This window comes from Triturus cristatus, chromosome 4_1 (genome assembly GCF_964204655.1).
Source record: "Triturus cristatus chromosome 4_1, aTriCri1.1, whole genome shotgun sequence".
Classification (NCBI taxonomy): domain Eukaryota; kingdom Metazoa; phylum Chordata; class Amphibia; order Caudata; family Salamandridae; genus Triturus; species Triturus cristatus.
In genome coordinates, this window is record NC_140585.1 from 341928533 (window position 1) to 341949656 (window position 21124).

Here is a 21124-nt window from a genome sequence, read left to right on the forward strand (position 1 = left end):
CTTCAGTATCAGGGTTTTTGTTTTTACTTTATAATTACTTTAGTGTTGCCTTTGTGTTTAGAGCCTGATGTCATAGCAGGACACTTCTGATGCACATTCTATCTTTATCAGATCCCATCTCTTGCAAATGCAGCTGTAAATTCCTTTGTGGAGTGTTTTGCTTTTCTGAATGCTGCTATCTAACAGCATACCAGATTGTGTCCATTTGAAATTGTTCTGTATTAATTTATCCTCTTTTCACTATTTGTTCTCCTTTCTATCTATCTTTCCTTCTATTATTTCTTCCTTCTTTCTTTCTCCCGTTTCTTACTGCCTCTTTCTTTTTCTTTCTTTGTTTCCTTCTCTTTCCCTCTTTCTTTCATGCTCACATTCTCTGCTTTTTGTTTCCTTCTTTCTTTTCTTCTTTGATTCTTTTTTCCTTACTTTCTTTTTTTCTTACTCTCCATCCTTCATTCATTCTTTGTTTCATTATATTTCCTTCTTAACTTCTTTTTTTGCCTTCTTTCATCCTTGCCTTCTTTTATTACATCTTCCTTCTTTGTTAAAGTCTCTCTTCTTTGTGCTTTTTTTCCTTTCCTTCTGTCCGTCCTTCTTGCGTTCTCTCTTTTGTTATTTCCTTCTTTATTTCCTTCTCTATTTCTTTATTTTGCCTTCTTTATTTCCTTCTCCCTTTATCTTTGTTTCTTTCCTTTTTAGCTTTCTTCCTTCTTTCTCATTCCTTCACTCCTTCATTTTTTCTCTTTATTAATTTCTTTCTCTTGCCTTTCATTCTAGTTTCTCATGCCTTCTGTTGTTCCTTCTTGTATTTTCATTCCTTCTTTCCCTCTCTCTCTATATCTCTATTGCTTTCGTATCTTCTTTCTCTCTCTCTCGTTTTTTTGCCTGTAGCAAATATTTTTTTTTAATTGATGAGGGTCTGGCATATTACCAAACAATAAAATTTAGCAAAAACCATGACAAAACAAGAATTGTCAGAAGGCTCGTGGCCGACACCAGACCTGTTGGCTTTGCCAGTGCTTGCTTGTGTTTGCTTTTGGAACTCGTGAAAAATTAATATTAGCCTACTCTCAATCATGACTCTGGACCACACACTCAGGTTAAAGATTTACATCCTCTTATGATATTATTAACTTTATATGTAGCGCTGTGCCGTTTTGGGAGGAGCTGTGCACCTAGTGTGTCCACCATTTCAGATATGTATAACCGAAACATCATATACAAAAGACAAACCCACGACATATGACCCCACAATGCAAGCCCTGCAAGATAGCTTGGTGTGCAAACCTGAGCATCTGTCATGAGACCTTAAGCACGAAGCTTCAACTCTCGACAGGGTCATCTTGTCTTCTTACCCTTTCTACCACTGGCCTCTCTGCTGACACTGCACATAAACATACTTCTGCACCATGATTGTGGCATGGTCAAGAGAACGTCTTTCGCAAAGGATCCCAACAGAAGCCACAGTTTCAGACTTTCAGTCACAGTCACAATAGAAACCCACACACAACCCCTCATCTCATCCACTGCACATGCCCTCAAACCCACCCATTAACACATGCTGATAAAATAGCGTATTTGAAAGAGGAGAGAAACTGACAGACATTTGTCTGTGGATATTATAGGCGGCAGGAGTGCAGTGTCGTCTTGCAAATCCTGCTCGTCACGTGACTGAATCCCTGCATACCTCTCTGTGGTACCAGCCCTATGAAGCCTCACCACCTTTCCTATGGGCCGGCCACCTATAAATACACAACACATCAGCCCACTAACCCACAATCATACACTCAACACAGTCCAGACCACGAGGACAGAAATCACACAAACAAGCACAGGGCATAGGCATTTGGTCAACACCACAAGTAATCAAAGACATACCACCAAACACAATATAAATAATATGCAGGCGCACAATAATACAGAAACACACATGGTTTAGGTTAAACATTTCTATCCTCTTGAGAACGTCTTCCTTTTAAAAGCATAACTGCTCCGCTTTGGAGCTGGTCATGAGGCACATTCATTGTTCAGCATTTTCATAACACATACATTTGACACAAAAGACACAACTCGGAGGCACCCAACAGGAATACACACATCAGCAGATGACCACACAGTGCAAAATCTCTAAGATAGCCTGGTGCTCAAGAGTTGTGCGCCTGCCATGAGAACTGCGAATCATGTACCTTCAACTCTGGACAAGGCTGTCTCAGCATTTCATCCTTTCAACACTGATAACCCAAGTGTTACTGAGATGGACAATAGAAACACCTCCTATTCAAGAGCCCATTCATTTAGTAGTGTGGGCTATATCAAGTGCCTTTAATATTATTAGATAGAGACAACAGACACACATACCACAAACGCTCGACATGATGCAGAGACAGGTCCACTCGTGGGCAGTCACTGACCAGGAAGCAGCAGCTCACTATCTGATAGCAAGCAAGAACCCCAAGATGGCTGCAAGCACCATGGCAGCGCTCTCCTAGTATTAGAGTCTCTCTTCCCAGTCCCAGTACGTGCTCAGTGAGGTGCGCCTGCTCGCCCAGCACCACTCAATCCAGTCTACATAACTTTGTTGTTGATTTGTTGTAAATCTGTTTAACCGTTTTTGATATACTAAGGTAAAAAAAGATGGAGCTATCTGGATGGTTGGTCTCGTCGGTCCAGTGGGAGTTTCACTTATTTCTTAGGTTGTTCCGATGGCCGGGAGGGCTTTTTCGGGTCGGCCGTCTCTGTACCGGAGGACTGGCACTCTCCCGCTGCACCAAGATGACTGGCTGCCATCAACATTGCGAGAAATGTTGTGACCGTCACTAAAGGATATGGGGAGTTGGTCCCCAAGTCCTGAATGTGTGTAACACAATAGGATCTAATGGGAGAGGGTAAGGGTATCCTGACCCCATGGCCCTTGGCCTTTATTGGGGTGAAGGGAGGGGTTCCAGAATTTCTGCCCATTGGTCCCGTGGTACTCTTGCAGGGCACACCACCAGCGAGGTTTCACAGGACCCATGGTGACGCACCTCCCCCTGTGGTATCCTGTGGGATTACCACAGAACTGAAGAAAAAGACATGGCCTGGCGCAGCAAGAGATTGGTGCCAGCAGGGTGCCGGTCGAAAGGTCAGGCCCCGCAGCCAATGCCACGCCACACGCAAGCGCCTGCAGGGTGCCGGTCGGAAGGTCAGGCCCCGCAGCCAATGCCACGCCACACGCAAGCGCCTGCAGGGTGCCGGTCGAAAGGTCAGGCCCCGCAGCCAATGCCACGCCACACGCAAGCGCCTGCAGGGTGCCGGTCGAAAGGTCAGGCCCTGCAGCCAACGCCACGCCACACGCAAGCAAAGGCTTGCGTGGCTGGGCGTTGGTGGCCAAAGAGGTTGGTCCCGGCCCTTTGTCCAGGCACTGTGTCCAAGTCCCTGCTATGCAAGGTCAAAAAGTGCACTCATTGAGGAAGGTGGGTAAATATGAATATGAACAAAAAAACATCGGAACTTCACTGAGAAATATGAAAGTTTAAAGTCAGGTGATAGATAACTAAGGTAATAAGATCTTACTTTAAACAAACTAACTGAAAAAAATACAGCGGTTAAAGTCCTATCTGAAACGCTGTACTGGTTTATGGCGTAGTTTAAAATGCAACCGGTTGGATAATATCATCAATGATGGCATTGAACACGTCATGATGGATGTAATATGTGAAGTCATGAGCAGCGCATGGTGGAGGTCCAAGTTATCGTCAGATCAGTAACTATAACTGGTGAATTTATGGATAGTTATAGTTAAATTAGCATAATAGAATTAAGATTTTCCGTTACGATGGCTAGGAAATTTTGCTTTAGCATTTACATAGGAAATACCTTTTTTGTTTTGCTAATAACTTTGGCCCCTTTGACAAAACTTTTTTAAAAGGTGCTACTTTTTTAACTTGCTTGTGCATGGAAAGTTTCAGGGTGATCCGTCAAGCGGGGGCAGAGTAAAAAAAAGGCATGGGGGGGCGGTCCCAAAACGCAAAATTCCCATTAATTTTCCATAGACTTTCTTTAGGCAGCGCTGCTGCAAACACTGCTGAACGGAATTACGCCACAGTTGGCAGGAAGCTAGATATTGGTTTACAGATTTAGCTTTTTGTGATTTGGTGTAAATCCGTTCAGTAGTTTTGAGAAACTAAGCTCCAAAAATATTTGTATATCTGGACGGTTGGGTTTCAGAGATTCTCGCAAGAGTCCTTCGAACTCACTTTTAAAATATAGAGCATTCTGATTGATCCAGGGAGATTTTTTTCCCCTTGGACCACTTTGCTCTTCATGGGAGACATGCTCACGCGTGAGTGAACGGTTAGATTGGATGAATACAGAGGTTTCTCACAAAGTGTGAAAGTGGGGGAGGGTCCAAGGGACAGTTTAAAGACCAGCTGCAGTATAAATCCCCTAATCCATATATACTTTACAACAAATACTGAGGGTCTAATGTTCCGTATACACACAACTCTAACAGACTAGACAAATGAGACCTCCAAATCAATTACAGTGAATGACATAACAAAAGTATAATTCCCATCACCCACCAAAGGTGGCTTATCATCATCTGGGAATTCAGGACTGAGCTGAAAGGACCAACCACTCTGATGGTAATGGTGGTCATTCAGTTGTCCCAAAAACGGTAGGGTGATGGTTGCAGTGCAAAAAATAATAAATAAGCAAAAGAGTGCTATTAAAAATGGCTATCCAGATGCTATAAATTTTATTCTGGCGCTATCGTGATGCCATTGATAAAACCTGTGCGTAAACAGCTTAACAGATAACTGTTGGATCGATGGTCGACATGTTTCGGCTACTGGACTTTAAGTCCAAGCTCTCATCAGGACCCAAATACGCTACTGCAAAAAGCGATAAACAATATAAACAAGAAAATTAAAGATTTCCACCAGTAAGATATACCATACAACCTGGTCTGCTCTGTATGTCCCAATGGAACTGTTACAGGTTGGAAACCTAAATGTGAATCAAATGGAAGGAGGTTCAGCTAAGTGTTAGTGGCAATACAGAACATATGTATAAAAACACAGTGTGTATTATCATTTGTCATAATCATAGTGTATACATGACTTGAAGTAAAGTAGTACTTAAATTGTGCACTTACCCAGATAATTATGGGCATGCACCTCACCTCGCCTTGCATCTGCTCAGGATATTGAGGCACCGCTCTACAAAAGGGAATTTCAGGTAGATTCATTAAGGATTAATCCCAGTGGACATGATATATTCAGAACACCAGAACTACCAGAAATAGTCTTTTGAGCGTTTAAGCTAGACAAGTGTAAAAACAAGGCAGAGTGTTGGTCTTAAAAACAGAGCGAGTGGAGCACCTCTCTGTCGGATCTTTCGTGAAGAACAATAACCGCATCTTAATGACAGAAACAACAGTATACATCCGTGTGTATATAATAAGACACTGCTGTGCATCTTGAAGAAAGAGGAACTGTCTTAAATCATGCAAATCCAAAATAGATTTGCCGTTTGTCAAGCTCCGTCAGGCATAGATGTAACAGAGCCTCCTCCAATCTTATGACAACTAGATTGAATAATGGAGTGAATATTTAGCACAAAGGGTTACAAAAACATCTACTGATATTGACACGCTAAAGCGCGAAGTTCTGATGTAGATTTTCTGTTTGTCAAGCTCCGTAAGGCATAAATCTAACAGAGCCTCCTCCGATCTTATGACAACTCAATAAAAATACTGGAGTAAATATTTAGCACAGGCAGTTACCAAAACATGCTGATATTGACACGTAGACGCGCAACGTTCCGATGTTGTAATTGCTCGGAAATTTAAAATGAAGAAATACAACACTCACCTGTCCGTCGGTACCCCGCTCTGTCATCTGAGCTTGAAGGGGAGGTACTCGACGGACAAAGCTTGCGCCGTAATAACGCGTGAAGCTGCATCAAAACGTCACGGCGTTAGGAGCAAAGATGTGGTATGCCAAATCCTTATCAATCAGGAGGACCATGGTGGCCACCAGTTCCTTGGGGATATCAAATTCCCCCCTTTACTCAACACATCCCCCCTTTTGCAACACCATCCCCTTCATTCCCCGGACAAATGTCTTTTTTAGGGGTAGGCCTCCAGTATTTTTATTGAGTTGTCATAAGATCGGAGGAGGCTCTGTTAGATTTATGCCTTACGGAGCTTGACAAACAGAAAATCTACATCAGAACTTCGCGCTTTAGCGTGTCAATATCAGTAGATGTTTTTGTAACCCTTTGTGCTAAATATTCACTCCATTATTCAATCTAGTTGTCATAAGATTGGAGGAGGCTCTGTTACATCTATGCCTGACGGAGCTTGACAAACGGCAAATCTATTTTGGATTTGCATGATTTAAGACAGTTCCTCTTTCTTCAAGATGCACAGCAGTGTCTTATTATATACACACGGATGTATACTGTTGTTTCTGTCATTAAGATGCGGTTATTGTTCTTCACGAAAGATCCGACAGAGAGGTGCTCCACTCGCTCTGTTTTTAAGACCAACACTCTGCCTTGTTTTTACACTTGTCTAGCTTAAACGCTCAAAAGACTATTTCTGGTAGTTCTGGTGTTCTGAATATATCATGTCCACTGGGATTAATCCTTAATGAATCTACCTGAAATTCCCTTTTGTAGAGCGGTGCCTCAATATCCTGAGCAGATGCCAGGCGAGGTGAGGTGCATGCCCATAATTATCTGGGTAAGTGCACAATTTAAGTACTACTTTACTTCAACTCATGTATACACTATGATTATGACAAATGATAATACACACTGTGTTTTTATACATATGTTCTGTATTGCCACTAACACTTAGCTGAACCTCCTTCCATTTGATTCACATTTAGGTTTCCAACCTGTAACAGTTCCATTGGGACATACAGAGCAGACCAGGTTGTATGGTATATCTTACTGGTGGAAATCTTTAATTTTCTTGTTTATATTGTTTATCGCTTTTTGCAGTAGCGTATTTGGGTCCTGATGAGAGCTTGGACTTAAAGTCCAGTAGCCGAAACATGTCGACCATCGATCCAACAGTTATCTGTTAAGCTGTTTACGCACAGGTTTTATCAATGGCATCACGATAGCGCCAGAATAAAATTTATAGCATGTGGATAGCCATTTTTTTTTTTTTTTTTTTTTTTATTAAAAAAAACCTTTATTTTCAAAAGTCTGGACACAGCTATTCAGCCGACAACCCGGAGGTTCGGCAGCTTCGATAAAGAGGAACAGAGACGCGTCCACAGTACAGTGAAGGAGGAGTGCAAAGATTCCATTTTTTAAATAAACACAAAACACACAACAAACCCCAGCAAGGCAAGAACACTGAATGCCCATGGTGATAGCCCCCCAAGGGAGGCAGGACCCCAATCATCTACCATTTACAGTACCGTGAAAAGAGGAAGAAGGGGGACAGCAGAGGCCAAAGAAGTTCATTAACCATACTGAGCTGGAAAGAAGGCTAGGAGGAAAGCTGTTCCTCGGGGGGATCCAGATCAGGGGCAAGACAAATTCCCCCCCTGTATTGGTTCCACCGCCCCCAGATGGCGTGCCACTTCCGAGGGCGGCCTCTAGCGCAATATACCGTCTTCTCCCTTAGCATACTCCAGTCCATATTTTCTTTCCACGCGGTCAATGTGGGGGGGCCCACGGATCCCCACAATCGCGTTATATCTCTCTTAGCGACCATGTTGCCCAGAGTCACCCATTGGGTCTGCGCCGCATTGTGATCAGTGGGCCCCCAGACATTCAGGAGACAACACCGCGCTTCCGGCTGCATAGCAATGCCCGTCACCTCCCCCATCACTGCATGGACTCTCCGCCAGAATTCCGTGATGACACCACATTCCCAAATGATATGCAGGAAAGTACCCACCATACCACATCCCCTCCTGCATAGGCCGTCCTCCGAGAATCCCATGTGAACCAGCCTTGGCCCCGTCACGTACACTCGATGCAGTATTTTAAGCTGCACCAGCCTCAGACGCGACGGGATCGCAACCTCCTTAGGAGAGGAAACAGCAGACTGCCAATCCTCGTCATCCAACTCGAGGCCATCCCTAGACCACTGGTCCCTCAACCCCAGAAGCATATCCGCCCGGACGTTTATCAGTTTCTTATAGATGAGCGAGATCGTGCTCTCGGGCATATGACCATCAAGGACCCAGTCCTCCAAAGGAGAGGACTCAGGCACCTTCTCACCCTCTATGAGGACTGATCGGAGGGCGTGACGCACCTGAATATAGCGGAAAAACTCAGATGGCCCCAGCTCATACTCCTTCTGCAACTCTTCAAAGGACTTCACCCTCCCCTTAATCAGGACGTCTCCGACCCTGGAGATGCCGATCAAGTCCCATTTGTCAAAGCCTTTTGTGTGCCAAAGCCTACCCAATCTCTCAGATTCAAACAGCGGGGTAGCGAGGGTGAGCCTATCCTTCCAGCCCAACGAGTCAGTTGCCATCTTCCACACACGCACCGCCACACCAGTGGGCCCCGTGAGGGACGAGTCCAGGGACCGCGAATACAACGCCCTGTAATAGTTTCCACCACGCAGCAACCACCTGTCCATGGCATACCCAGGGCTGAGGGCCGGGCCATAAAACCCATGATTAATCGCACTCAGCTGGGTGGCCCAATAGTACCGTCGGATGTCTGGAAGCGCAATACCCCCGTCGTACCATGGGAGCGTCAACTTTGCAATAGCTATTCGCGGCCGCCCGTCCCACAGCAACGCTCGTTGGAGGCCTTCGACCTCCCGAAAGTAGTTGGCCGGTACCCAATCCAAAGTATTCTGCAGCGCGTAGAGGAACCGGGGAAGAGACATCATTTTGAACAGGGCCGCACGCCCAACGAGAGAGAGCGGCAGCCTCCGCCAGCCCTCCACATCCCGCCTCAGGCGCGCTAGGGGGAGGAGCAGGTTCCTCTCATATCGCACGGCAGAATCCATGGAGATAAAGATCCCCAGATACACGAAGCCCTGCTGAGCAACCTGGATCGAACAAGTTCGAGGGATCGGTGGAACCTCGCCACTAAGAACATATAAATACGATTTACTCCAGTTGATAACGAGACCCGAGTTCCTACCGAAAGATGTGAGTACGTCACAGACCACTATAAGTGATTTCTTGGGTGAGGCAAGATACAACAGGATGTCATCAGCATAGAGCGATATACGGTCCTCGTGCTCAGGCGACCATCTAAGTCCCCGTATATCCGGGTGCCAGCGTATCCACGCAGCCAGCGGCTCAAGGGCGAGGGCGAACAGCAATGGCGACAGGGGACAACCTTGCCGAGTACCCCTCCCAAGCTGAAACGGAGTCGACGCCCGGCCATTTACCACCACACTCGCAAGAGGGCCCTCATACAGCAACCTCACCCAGCTCACAAAACCGTGGCCAAAGCCGAACTTGGTCAACACGGCCCACAAATATGCCCATTCCACCGTGTCAAAGGCCATCGTGGCATCGAGAGACGCCACAATAGCTGGTTCACGCAGCGTGCCCGCCCTGGCGATTACACCATGAAGGCGCCGAAGATTTAACGCTGTGTTACGGTGCGGGATGAATCCGGATTGATCCGGATGGACCAAGTCACCGAGTACCCTGATCAACCGGGCCGCCAGGATTTTAGCCAGAATTTTCGGCTCTGCGTTAAGGAGTGAGATAGGCCTATATGAGGCGCACTTATCTCGGGGTTTGCCCTCTTTGTGTATAACCACAATCGTCGCCAGTCGCTGATCCAACGGGAGGGCCCCACTCCCCCGCGCCTCCACGAACATGGCGCGCAGGTGAGGGGCAACCCTATCCGGGAATAGCTTGTACAGGTCGACCGGCAAGCCGTTCGGACCCGAGGCCTTGCCCGAGTTCAACGCGCGGATAGCCCCCGCCACCTCATCGACCGTTATGTCACCATCTAGATCGTCCCTATCTATATCAGAGAGACAGGGCAATGCAATATCACGCAGGAGGTCCAGCGAGTCCTCGGGCGGCTTGTCCGACACTGAGGCATAAACCATACGGAAATAGTCCGAGAAACACTGCACAATCCTCTCAGGTTCCACAATCACCTCTCCCCCCTCTCCCGTCAACTCCGGCACTACTCTATTGACCCGTTCTTTTTTGTCCAGCCAAGCCAGGAGTTTCCCGGCCTTGTCACCAACATCATACAGACGGCCCTGCTGTTCCCTACCGAGAGTCTTAGCGGCATTCGTCACCAGGTCCTTATACTCGGATTGCTTCAAGCACAGCTCATGCAGTGAGGCCTCTGTAACCTCCTCCTCCAGCGCTCCCTCCAAAGCCGCGATCTCCTCCTCAACCTGCAAAACCTCGCCATCTCTCCGCCGCTTGGCAGCCACTACAAGGGAGAGGGCTTCCCCTCGCAGCACGGTCTTAAATGCTTCCCACAGCGACACTGCCGAGTCCACGGATCCCTGATTGTCCTTGAAAAAATTATCTACTGTCTTTACCAGCGCGCTGCGCGTCTTGGCGTCTCGGAAATACCAAGGGTTGATAGGTGCCACCCTTCCCCCTCCCTCTCGACCCAGATCCGGCCTGACCCACACCGGCGAATGGTCAGATATGCCACGCGCCATGTGCCTGGCCTCAGACACCAATGAGGCATGCGCAGCCAGAGTGAGTAAGTAATCAATCCTAGAAAGGCTACCATGCGCTCCGGAGTGGAAAGTGTATTGGCTCTGTGTGGGGTGCCGGAGCCTCCAGCAGTCTATCAGGCCAAGCGTATCTAGAAAGTCTGGAAGCCACTTCTGAGCCCCCCCCCGTGTCTCTGGGCGGGTATCTATCCAGCAGGCCGGAGCCAACAGCGTTGAAATCACCTCCCACTACAAGCATACCCCCCGGGAGATCCAGCAGGGCCCTACCCAGATCTGTGAAAGTGGAGGCCTGCAGGGCCGGCGGGACATAAACCGAAACTAAAACCAAAGTTCTTCCTTCCCACCGCCCCGCCACCGCCACAAACCTCCCCCTATCATCAACAATGGTGAAGTCCACCTCAAATGGTAGCGAGGCTCTGACTAGGATGCCCACACCCCTGGACCCAGAGGAGAATCCCGAATGAGCTATGAATTTATAACCCTTCCTATTCAGGGCATAGCACGTATTACCTATAAGATGCGTCTCCTGCAGCAGGGCGACATCCGGCAATGACCGTTTCAAGAATTGCAAAACAATCCCACGCTTAATGCGATCCCCCAAACCATTCACATTCCAGCTTATAACACTTAAACCCCTACCCCCCATCCCCAAACGTAAAGAGGCCCACCCCACACCCGAAGAGCCCCCATGGAACAGTCCTGGAAATAATCACTATGCCTTGCTGAAACAAACCCCCCAACAACAACCCCAAAATCCCGGAAACCCCCCCCACCCTGCACCCCTGCTGCAGCTTACAAAGCCCCCCCAACTTGCAGTGTGCCTGTCGCCCTACCAAACCCAAAATCTACAAAAAGTACCCTAAGGGAGGAAAGAGCTCCCCTCGTCCTCCCACAACCTCCGTGTTTACTGCAAGTCATTATCTAAAGTCAGTCCGAGTCAGTCCGGTTCCGAATACATCAACCTTGTTCATCCCGGCCACTGTCCCCGTCTACGGCAGTGTCCTCTTCCGTGCGTCGTCGAGGCAGAGCGTCCAGCCATTCATCCGCCATGGCAGGTGACTCAAAGAAGAATGTTCGGTCTTCAAACACCACACGTAGTCTGGCAGGGCAGAGCATGGCGTATTTCAGATCCCTCTCCCGAAGCCTCCTCTTCACCCCCAGGAAGCCCTGCCGCTGCCTCTGTACCTGCTGGGTGAAGTCAGGATAGAAATTCACCGACGCGTTCTGGAAGGGGACCGGGCCCGTTACCCTCGAGGCCTGCAGGATAGCGTCCCGGTCTCGAAAATGAAAGAGCCGGGCGACGATCGGCCTCGGTGTGGCTCCCACCTTGGGCCGCTCACCAGGCACTCTATGGGCCCGCTCAACTGCGAAGAACTTCCCTAGACCCTTAGGCTGCAGATGATTGAGCACCAAGTCCTCCACGAGCAGGTCCACTGAAATCTCGTCCGAGGACTCTGGGACCCCGATAATGCGCACGTTGTTGCGCCTGGCCCGGCTCTCGAAGTCCTCCAGCCGACGGGCTGCAAGATCATGCTCGGTCCGCAACTTACGGACCTCGGTCTGCAGGTCCGAGACATCATCGGCGAGGCCCGTGGTCTTGATGTCCAGGGATTTGACCCGTTCATTTGTTTTGCCCAAATCCGCGCGGATCAGATTAACATCCACCAAGATGGTATCCACTTTGTGCGCCAGGGCATCAAACTGTCTCCCAATCGAAGTCTGCAGCCCGTCAAGTGCACCCATGACATCCTGCAGTGAGAGCTCCGGGGCCAAGGGTGAAACAGTCTTCTGTGTATCCGGGGACTGGCTCGGTGCACCCGGTGACCCCTTCTGCTAGGCATAGCGGTCCATGTTATTGGCTTGAGTGTAGGCTCCCCGCCTGGTGGCCTTGGGCTTCGGCCGATCCACCTCTGCTTTGCCCGACATGGTGGGCTCGAGCAGGTCGGGTCAAACAGGACTGCCCTCTCTCAGCGAGAGAGAGCAGGAGTGCTCCGTCTTACGATGGGTCGCCAGTGTGGCATGCAGAGCGTCCAAATGATAATAAAGCAGACGCGAGCACTCCCTGGGCTGGGCAGACAAAGGGCGAGAAAGTGAAAGTGAAAGGATAGGGACCTCCGTCCGGCAGTTCACACCTCGCCTGGCCGTTGTTGTTCAATTAGAGGTCGGGCATCCTGCCAACTCGAGCCCCTGGCATCCCTCGGAGATGGGCCTCAAACTTCCGCCATGCATAACTCCGGTTCCCGGTGGGCGATTCGACCTCGGGTGGCATCGATCGCCTCCCTGACAAGTCATCTACACGATGCCATGCATACAAACAGGATTATATACAGGATGGACGACGGAGGGCACGAGGGTCTCGGGAGCTCAAAGCTCACGCGGCCATCTTGGTCAAGCGCTAGGCTCCTCCCCCTGGATAGCCATTTTTAATAGCACTCTTTTGCTTATTTATTATTTTTTGCACTGCAACCATCACCCTACCGTTTTTCTCACTACTGGGACAACTGAATGACCACCATTACCATCAGAGTGGTTGGTCCTTTCAGCTCAGTCCTGAATTCACAGATGATGATAAGCCACCTTTGGTGGGTGATGGGAATTATACTTTTGTTATGTCATTCACTGTAATTGATTTGGAGGTCTCATTTGTCTAGTCTGTTAGAGTTGTGTGTATACGGAACATTAGACCCTCAGTATTTGTTGTAAAGTATACGCTTAGATTGGCTGCCAGCAAGATGATGTTGCTGACGGCCATTACAGTATTGTGAAGCGGTGGGAAGAGTAATACAAACGTAAAACATCACGGAAGACAAAATTAAAAATGTATATAATTATATATATATATATATATATATATATATATATATATATATATATATATACATATAATTACACTTACCTGCCGCTTCAACGGCTGCCACCTTGCTCCCAGTCCTCTCTTCCCATACGTCCAGGAACTGATGCACAGGCTCCCAGATGCCAATCCCGATGCTGCTTTCATGATCGGAATAGTATTCCCAGCATGAGAGAAGTGCTGGGATTGGTCTGAGGGCCATGGTTAGGCGCTCAGACAGAGACTGGGATGCTGTGTGGGCTCTCCACGCGGTTGTATCGCACAGAAGAGAAAGGCTAAGTGCGCATGACAGTTTGTCCGGCCCCAGATGGCCAGCCAATCAGTTATGCACACTTAGCAGTGCCCACCACTCCCCCCTGGTGCTGCAGCGTCAGTATGGATTGCCCTGCCCCTTGCTCAGCTTGGCTGGCAGCCTGCAGCACGAAAAATAAAATGATAAATAAATTTTTTTATTATCATTTAATTTTTCTCTTTTGTCTCTGCTGGCTTTCAGCGGGGGAGGTGATGCTCCTCCGCCATAACGGAGGAGCCGCCCCTGAAAAACAATTTGTTTGTTCACCGCTTTAAATTGGTGTTTACTTCATTGGAGTGCCGTAATGTACACACACATACACACGTGTGTAGAAATGCTTTTCTGTAGAAATGTTCACTTTAATAAAGATTATCATTTTAAAGAACAGCCAATTGTATCTAAACAATTGCTAATGTAATAAAAAGTGACCATGAACATCTTTAGCAAAACAAATTCTTGAAAAGAAAGGAACAGCACAGTAATGTTAGTAGATAGGATGCTCTGATATTGGGTGAAAAACTCACTGTGCCTTTAAGGAATCACCCTCCTCCCATAATTCTTGATGAGACAGTTTGGTCAGTTCATTTTTTCAGTAAAAAAGGAGCATGCTGGTATGAAATATGTACATTTCTTGTTAATTGTTCCAGGGAGGTGGGAGGGGCTTAGAGCTAGCATTACTGGTAAGTAGTGTTTTCTTCCTCCTCCGGGAGATCCTCATAAATGGTCATAGGCACTGAATAGAATAGCAAACCCATCACACATAAGCAGGCCCATCAAACATGAAAACATACTCTGAACAGCTGGCATGTCACTGGTGTGTCTACTCACTCACTGATCACGAGTGAGACACCGTGGAATAATAATGCGAGGAAGCCTTCATTGTTGTGGCCGAGCGCTCTGCTCACTTAACGTCATTATAGGACTTAAGTTTCCAATATGATTATGGCCATTAAATGAAAACTTGTACTGGACTCCACGCTCTGAAACAGTTTTTTTTACTCTGCACATTCGCACGTACTAGGGCAGGGCAAGGTAGCTCCATAGCTGGGAAAAAAATCATATTTCTGGAATTGTTTGAACGCAATATGGGGTAGTTTAGGAATATGTCTGTTTTTAATAAAAGAGACCATATCTACTTGCTGCATTGTTTGTTGCTTGAGAAAAGTGAGAACCCGTTTGCAGGGCTGTATTTTCTAAGACAGGTTTATTACTGGCACTCGAGCAATTATTCTCTCTTCTTCCTTTCTAAGGTTAAACTTTCCAACCTGAACTTGGACGACCATGCCAGGAAGAAACTCATTAAACTTGTAGGAGAGCGGTACTGCAAGGGCACAGATACACTTACCATCACAGCAGACAGGTATGGTAATCCAAGAGAGAATTGGCCGCACATGGTGCCCTCTGGGTCAGCACTGGCATGCGACACTGCTGTCAATTCTTAAATTGTTAAATGCTTAAACCTCCTGATTCCTTTCCATTGTAATTGGTTCAGCTTGCTTTTGTTCTGGTCAGAACTGGTACAAGTGACATTAACCATGGCCTGTTGGTGTATACACAGGAGTATCTGTTACCTAAGATGTGCCAAGTTATTTGTGACTTGAATGATTCTCTAAATCGGCGCTTCTTAACCTTTTGACTTCTGTGGACCCCCACTGAATCACTATTGGAAGCCGGGGATCCCTATCTAAACAATTTCTATGGTTTGAACCCCAAAATAATGCATCAAAATACAGAAATTTGTCTACCTCAAACAAATAGACAAATTATGAAGTATTTTATTTAATTCACAAACAAGAAATATACAAACATCAAAATGTTAATTTAATTTCAATGTGAGTTTTCAAAATTTAGTTTTATTTTCAAAAGACAAAGTGATATGCTAGGCTACCCGATCGTTTTGTCGTTATTTTCTCGTACTGTATGCTCGTTTTGTCAATGCATACCATTTCTTTTTCAACTGAGGCAACCAGTGCATGCTAAATTCATTCGCTCTGCTCCGCCAAATGAAGATAAGGATACCAACTTAATTTTTACCTTCCAGTTTCAAATTACTTCACCTTTGCATAGCGTTTTAAAGCTTTCAATTTAGCTTTTTTATGTAATGTATTATTCTGCTTATAATATTTAATTTTCTAAACCGTCAAAGACGGTGAGTAGGTGTGGCGGTGCCCCAGGTAGCATAATGGACCAAGTTTAGGAAGACGATAATCCTTACTTAGTTCTTGAAAAGTCGAGAAGGCCCCATTACTGTAAAGCTGGCGAAGGGTCATAATATGAGAGTCGCAACAACACTTTAAATAGCTATCCGGAAATGGCCTCGGTATGTTAGCATTATTACCAAGAGATGTAAACTGATGGAAGACAGCAATATGGCAGATGGATCAAATATTCTGACAAACCATATGATAGACCGAGAGTCTTAATCTTAGTGTGTTTGAAATAGGCTGTGTCGATCAGGCCCTTATCAGTTATGACTATCTCTGGGAAGATCTGGTATTCTGGAAATGAGCCTGCCAAGTGCCATAGAACTGCCCCAACTACTGCGGAGAGTCTTGAAATAAATGCAGATTAAAAAATAAAGCCAAAGAGATGGTAGCGCTAGGCCACCCTCACTTCGAGGAAGTTGCAGGTATCTTATAGCACAACACAGTTTCTTATATTGCCACACAAAATGCTGCCAGATGCTTTCAACCTTTTTAAAGAAGCTCTTTAATAGTTACAGAGGAATATACCAGAACAGATAGAGATAACGTTGAAGAATGATCTTCTTAATGATGTTACACCTACTGAATAACCCAAGGTGTAATCTGCCCAATTTCCTGAAGGTAGATAGAGAGTCCTGGTACAGGGTTTCATAATTGAGAGCAATAATAGCATCCATATTCGTGGAAGCGTGTATGCCCAAATATTTAGCTGACATGACAAATTGAGGATCGTTCCCCACTGAAATGTCATTGGCGACATCCTCAGTCTTATCTGCATTTAGCCTATACCCCGAAACGTGGCCAAACTACATGTGGCTTCCTCTATGCAGGGGGAGCTTTCTGGTGAGATGAGGTTAGAAGCGCAATGTCCGCGTATGCCAGAAGTTTCCCCTCCCAGTTATGTAGTCTCCAGAGTGAGATAAAAGCTGACTTTTTAAATACCGGAATATACGGGTCCAAATGCAGGGCAAAAAGAAGCGGGGAGAGGAGACATCCCTGTCTCGTACCCCTACTAATTCGAATGACATCAGAAAACACTCCCAAATAGGAAATCCTGGCTGTTAATGATGTATACAATCTCTGGCTCCGTTAAATAAATCCTGAGCCAGCCCCATCACACACAAAACTGGCCAAAAATGTTGCCAGTAGACCCTATCGAGCACTTTTTCAGCTCTCAATAGTATCGTCCCAGCTTGTATTTTAGATTCAATCGCCACATTAAGTGCAGATATGGGCAGGTTAATATGAGAGGTGGTATCTTGCGAAGGAATAAATCTATGCTGTGTGGGGTCGACTAATTCTCCTATAACCACAGCTACGTGGTTGACCAATATGTGCATGTAGATTTTGGAATCACAATTGATTAGTGATAAGGGTGATACGAACGACATTTTAATGTATCTTTATTTTGTATCTTTATTTTGTTTATCAATGTATGTCTTGCCCCATAAAGGTGGTACAGAATTTATAAAAGCCGGGGAGTTGACCAATTCCAGAAAGAGTGGTCCAATAATATTTAGGAAAAGTTAATAAAATTCAGCTGGGATAGCGTCCGATCCAGCAGCTTTACCTGAAGCGAATTGAGAAATGGCTGTTATGACCTCTTTGCCAATTATTGAAATGTCCAAGTTGGCCCTCTGCATGTTGGTAAGCCGGTTAAGCCCAATTGAATGAAAATAGTGATCTATCGTGCCCGTAGATGCCTGGAAATCATCCTTGTACAAACTAGAATAGAACTGATGGAAGACTGAAAGGATTGGTGAACAGCCATTAATTATATTACCCCTATCATCTCTTATGCTTTTCACTAGATTTTTACAGCTCTCATCCTTCAGCTGAGAAGCTGAAAGTTTCCCATCTCTACACTGTTCTCAAAACATGACAAACATTTCTCCCTATACTTACAGCAGGCCCTATCCCAGATCCTTTCCTCCAATTTGATCCATAACAGATTTATTATCCTAAATGTAGCTAAATACAGTGTTAGGGTCCCTATTGGACTGGATTAGGAGTGAATGCTCTAATTCTATTTGAAGGAGCTCCTCTTGCATCTTAAACTCTGTAGCATGTTCAGTCTTTCTCTTATAAATAACAAAGCTAGTGGTCTGTCCCCTAACAAAAGCTTTAAGAGCATCCCAGATCATAATGGCATTGGCCGACCCTTGATTGACACAGATAAAGTCCCTCACGAGGGAGTTCAAATAATTAATATACTCTACATCTAGGAGTAGTTTACGATCAAAGGTTGACCTACAGGCTGCTTTAATATTATCCAATTTACTTTTTTCAAGGAATAATCGGAGCGAATTATGGTACAAAACAATACAGGAGTTAAGTTTAACTGCTAATGATGGTAAAATACTATAACTCCTGAAAAACATATCTATACAAGAAGATGAGTAATGGGGTGCTGAATCAAATGTGAAACCAGGCTCACTCTCCATTTGAGTTTGCCATACATCGGTGATAGCGTATGTAGCAAGACTCTGCCTTAAGGCTGCCCTGCAGTTTCTCATACGCCAGTGACTTTGCAGGGACAAAGTATTTGAGTCTACTCCAAAATGAATAGTCAGATTAAAGTCCCAACACATAATTATAGGCACCGGCAAGGTACTAAGCTCCCCCAAAAGAAAATTATACATGGCTGGGTCATCCGTATTGGTTGCATAAATGACGCACACTGTCACCTGAATCCTTCGAGTCGCTATGTGAGCGATCTAGCCACCTCCCCAAACTTTCTGCCTGAGAATGATCATTTGGCCACTCCTTCCCCTTTGATAATAAAGCCACGTCCTTTTGAGGAACATCTATTCCATTTGTTGCCAAAGTGTGATAACCAAGGCTGTTTAATTTATGTATTTCCCGGGTTGTAAGACGAGTCTCCAGAACACATAAGAGCTATGACTTCCGTATACTTCCTCCACCCTAACATATCTAATCTTGGCTGCAGAGCCCAGGCCATTGAAATTCCAACACAGAATATGCACACCCAGAGTATGGCTTGAAAACGAACAGTGGTGTGCTGTTAGGGAAACAGCACTACAAGGGTGATGTCACCCACTATCTATGTCTTAACAATTATCTATCTGACAGTACTGTAAGGTGGGTAAAACCACTATCCTTCCCAAACTTGTGCAGCCAAGGCCACACTTCCAGTACAAAACACAAAAACCCCAGCACACATCCAAATAGTATTTGGGCATGACACCCTGAGTATGATTAACAAACATTTTATCTATCACTAAGGAAATATTTTTTTCTGTACGCACAGCATGATGATTAGTTCATGCAATTTAGTGACTGCTAAATCTTTACCTTTTCAAAGCCTCCAAGCACCCAATCCCATCCCTGTCCCACTTTGCCCAGCAGTACCTTGGACCCAACGGTGGGGGGTGCACATCAAAGACCCCCATCAGATGGATGGTTAATGGCACAACTGATGGCAAACCCCCGCCCCCAGCCAAAAGCTGGAATGCTAACTATAGATCATTGTCACCTGAAGCCCCAAAAGAAAAACGAGAAAGAAGAAAACACAAAACCCAATGCCAAAGTCAGCTATATGAAACAGCATTTCCACAAGCTTGTGATGCTTTAGTTAGTCCTGAACCCAAAGTTGTAAAATTCAAGAAGGAAAAGCTCATGTCACAAAAAGTTTGCTGCTATTCTCTTCCATTATTACGAGAAAAAGGTGAACAGACGAAAAAATAATTAATTCAGTGCTTGCCCGCCCCATTTTTTCAACAAATCTTACAGCTTTCCCGGCAGTATATTATCTGGCCTTTCCAAAAGATCATTAAACTCACTTTTTCCAGTAAGTAGACTGTAGCACTCAATGTCTGGAAAGCATACATGTTTTCCCATAGGCGCCATCTGCAATCAACAGTCTCCTGGCAAAAGGCAGACCTCACAAAGAATTCGTCCCCCACAAGCCTGAACTGGTTTACCAGGACAAGCCAAGTGTAATATTTGCTGCCTGAACATGAAATTCCCTATGAAGATCAGGATGGCACGGAGTACTGTGCAAGGCAATCAGTAATAGCAGGATGCTTCAGCATTGCACTTGAATGAGATCTGTGTGATTCTCTTAGGACTTGCAAGTCTCTTTAATTCATTCACTGGATGTAAGAAAAGTGCTCACCTCAATAATACTCACAGTCCTTATTAGGGTTTATTAGGGTGAACCACTTAAGTCACTAAATAAACCTGACCTCAACCCCCTAGTAGCTATTGCACAGAGCAGACAGGCTTGTCTTGCAGGCAATGTCTAAAGTATTTATGCAGTGCTAAAACAGTGATCAAGTCAAAATGCAAAAGAATAAAAAATCCCAAAACACATTAGAAAAAAGAGTAAAATATAATAAACAAAATGACAAAACTCTAAGAAGGGAAACCTGAGATATGAATTCTTAAAATTTTAAGAAGAAATATTGCCAAGAAGAAGTACACAGTGCCAACAACAATGGTTGTGGTAGACAAGACCTAGGCGCAAGTTGACACTGACCGTGATGGAGTGCTTGTCAGACACACCAACCGGCCTTGTCCTGGGCAAAACATTTTAACATCGGATTTTAGTCTTTAAGTCCTAATCCGCCACAGGTGTACACTTCTGAAGCACCCCACGACCTTAGGGGAGGCACTTGGAGACTCACTGGGTCTAAGGTAGAGTCTAATCCACGTCCAGTTGCCACTGATAAACGTGCAGTTGCAGGAAAGGCCTCTTGTAGCTTGTTGTGCCCCTGTAGCTTGAACAAATGGTTAGCCTTAGTATCTTTGCAGTCCACTTCTCTGTACCTGGGTACAAGAGAGTGACACGGTCCAGTCCTTCAGGGCTCTTCTCCAGTTGCAGACAGCACGTTCAGTCCTCCTCTCATCTTCCACAGGTCCAGGAGTGTTCTGAAATGGCTCCCTGGAGATGTCACATTTAAGCCAGGCATGAGCTAGTGGGTGGGAATGACCACTGGTGATGCCCTAACCAATGAGGTAAAGGTATCCAGGGCTAATCTTACCCACTTTGGACATTTTCAAAATGGCTGAAGTCTTTAGTCATGCTAAAGTTGGGCTCTGAGACCTGGGGGGGGGGGGTGTGCAGGGTGTACTATGGTAATCCTAGTGTCCATGTGTTTATTGATAAATGTATTGCT

The 21124-nt window shown here is 45.8% G+C and overlaps 1 protein-coding gene across 1 annotated transcript in view; it reads left to right on the forward strand.

Annotated features, from left to right (window-relative positions):
• The window catches only part of MRPS35 (mitochondrial ribosomal protein S35), a 233003-nt gene that overhangs the window by 137926 nt on the left and 73953 nt on the right, over positions 1 to 21124 (forward strand). Inside the window, exon 6 of the mRNA XM_085652326.1 lies at positions 15030 to 15139. Coding sequence (XP_085508452.1) covers positions 15030 to 15139 — 110 coding nt within the window. The remainder of the gene's footprint in view (positions 1 to 15029; positions 15140 to 21124) is intronic.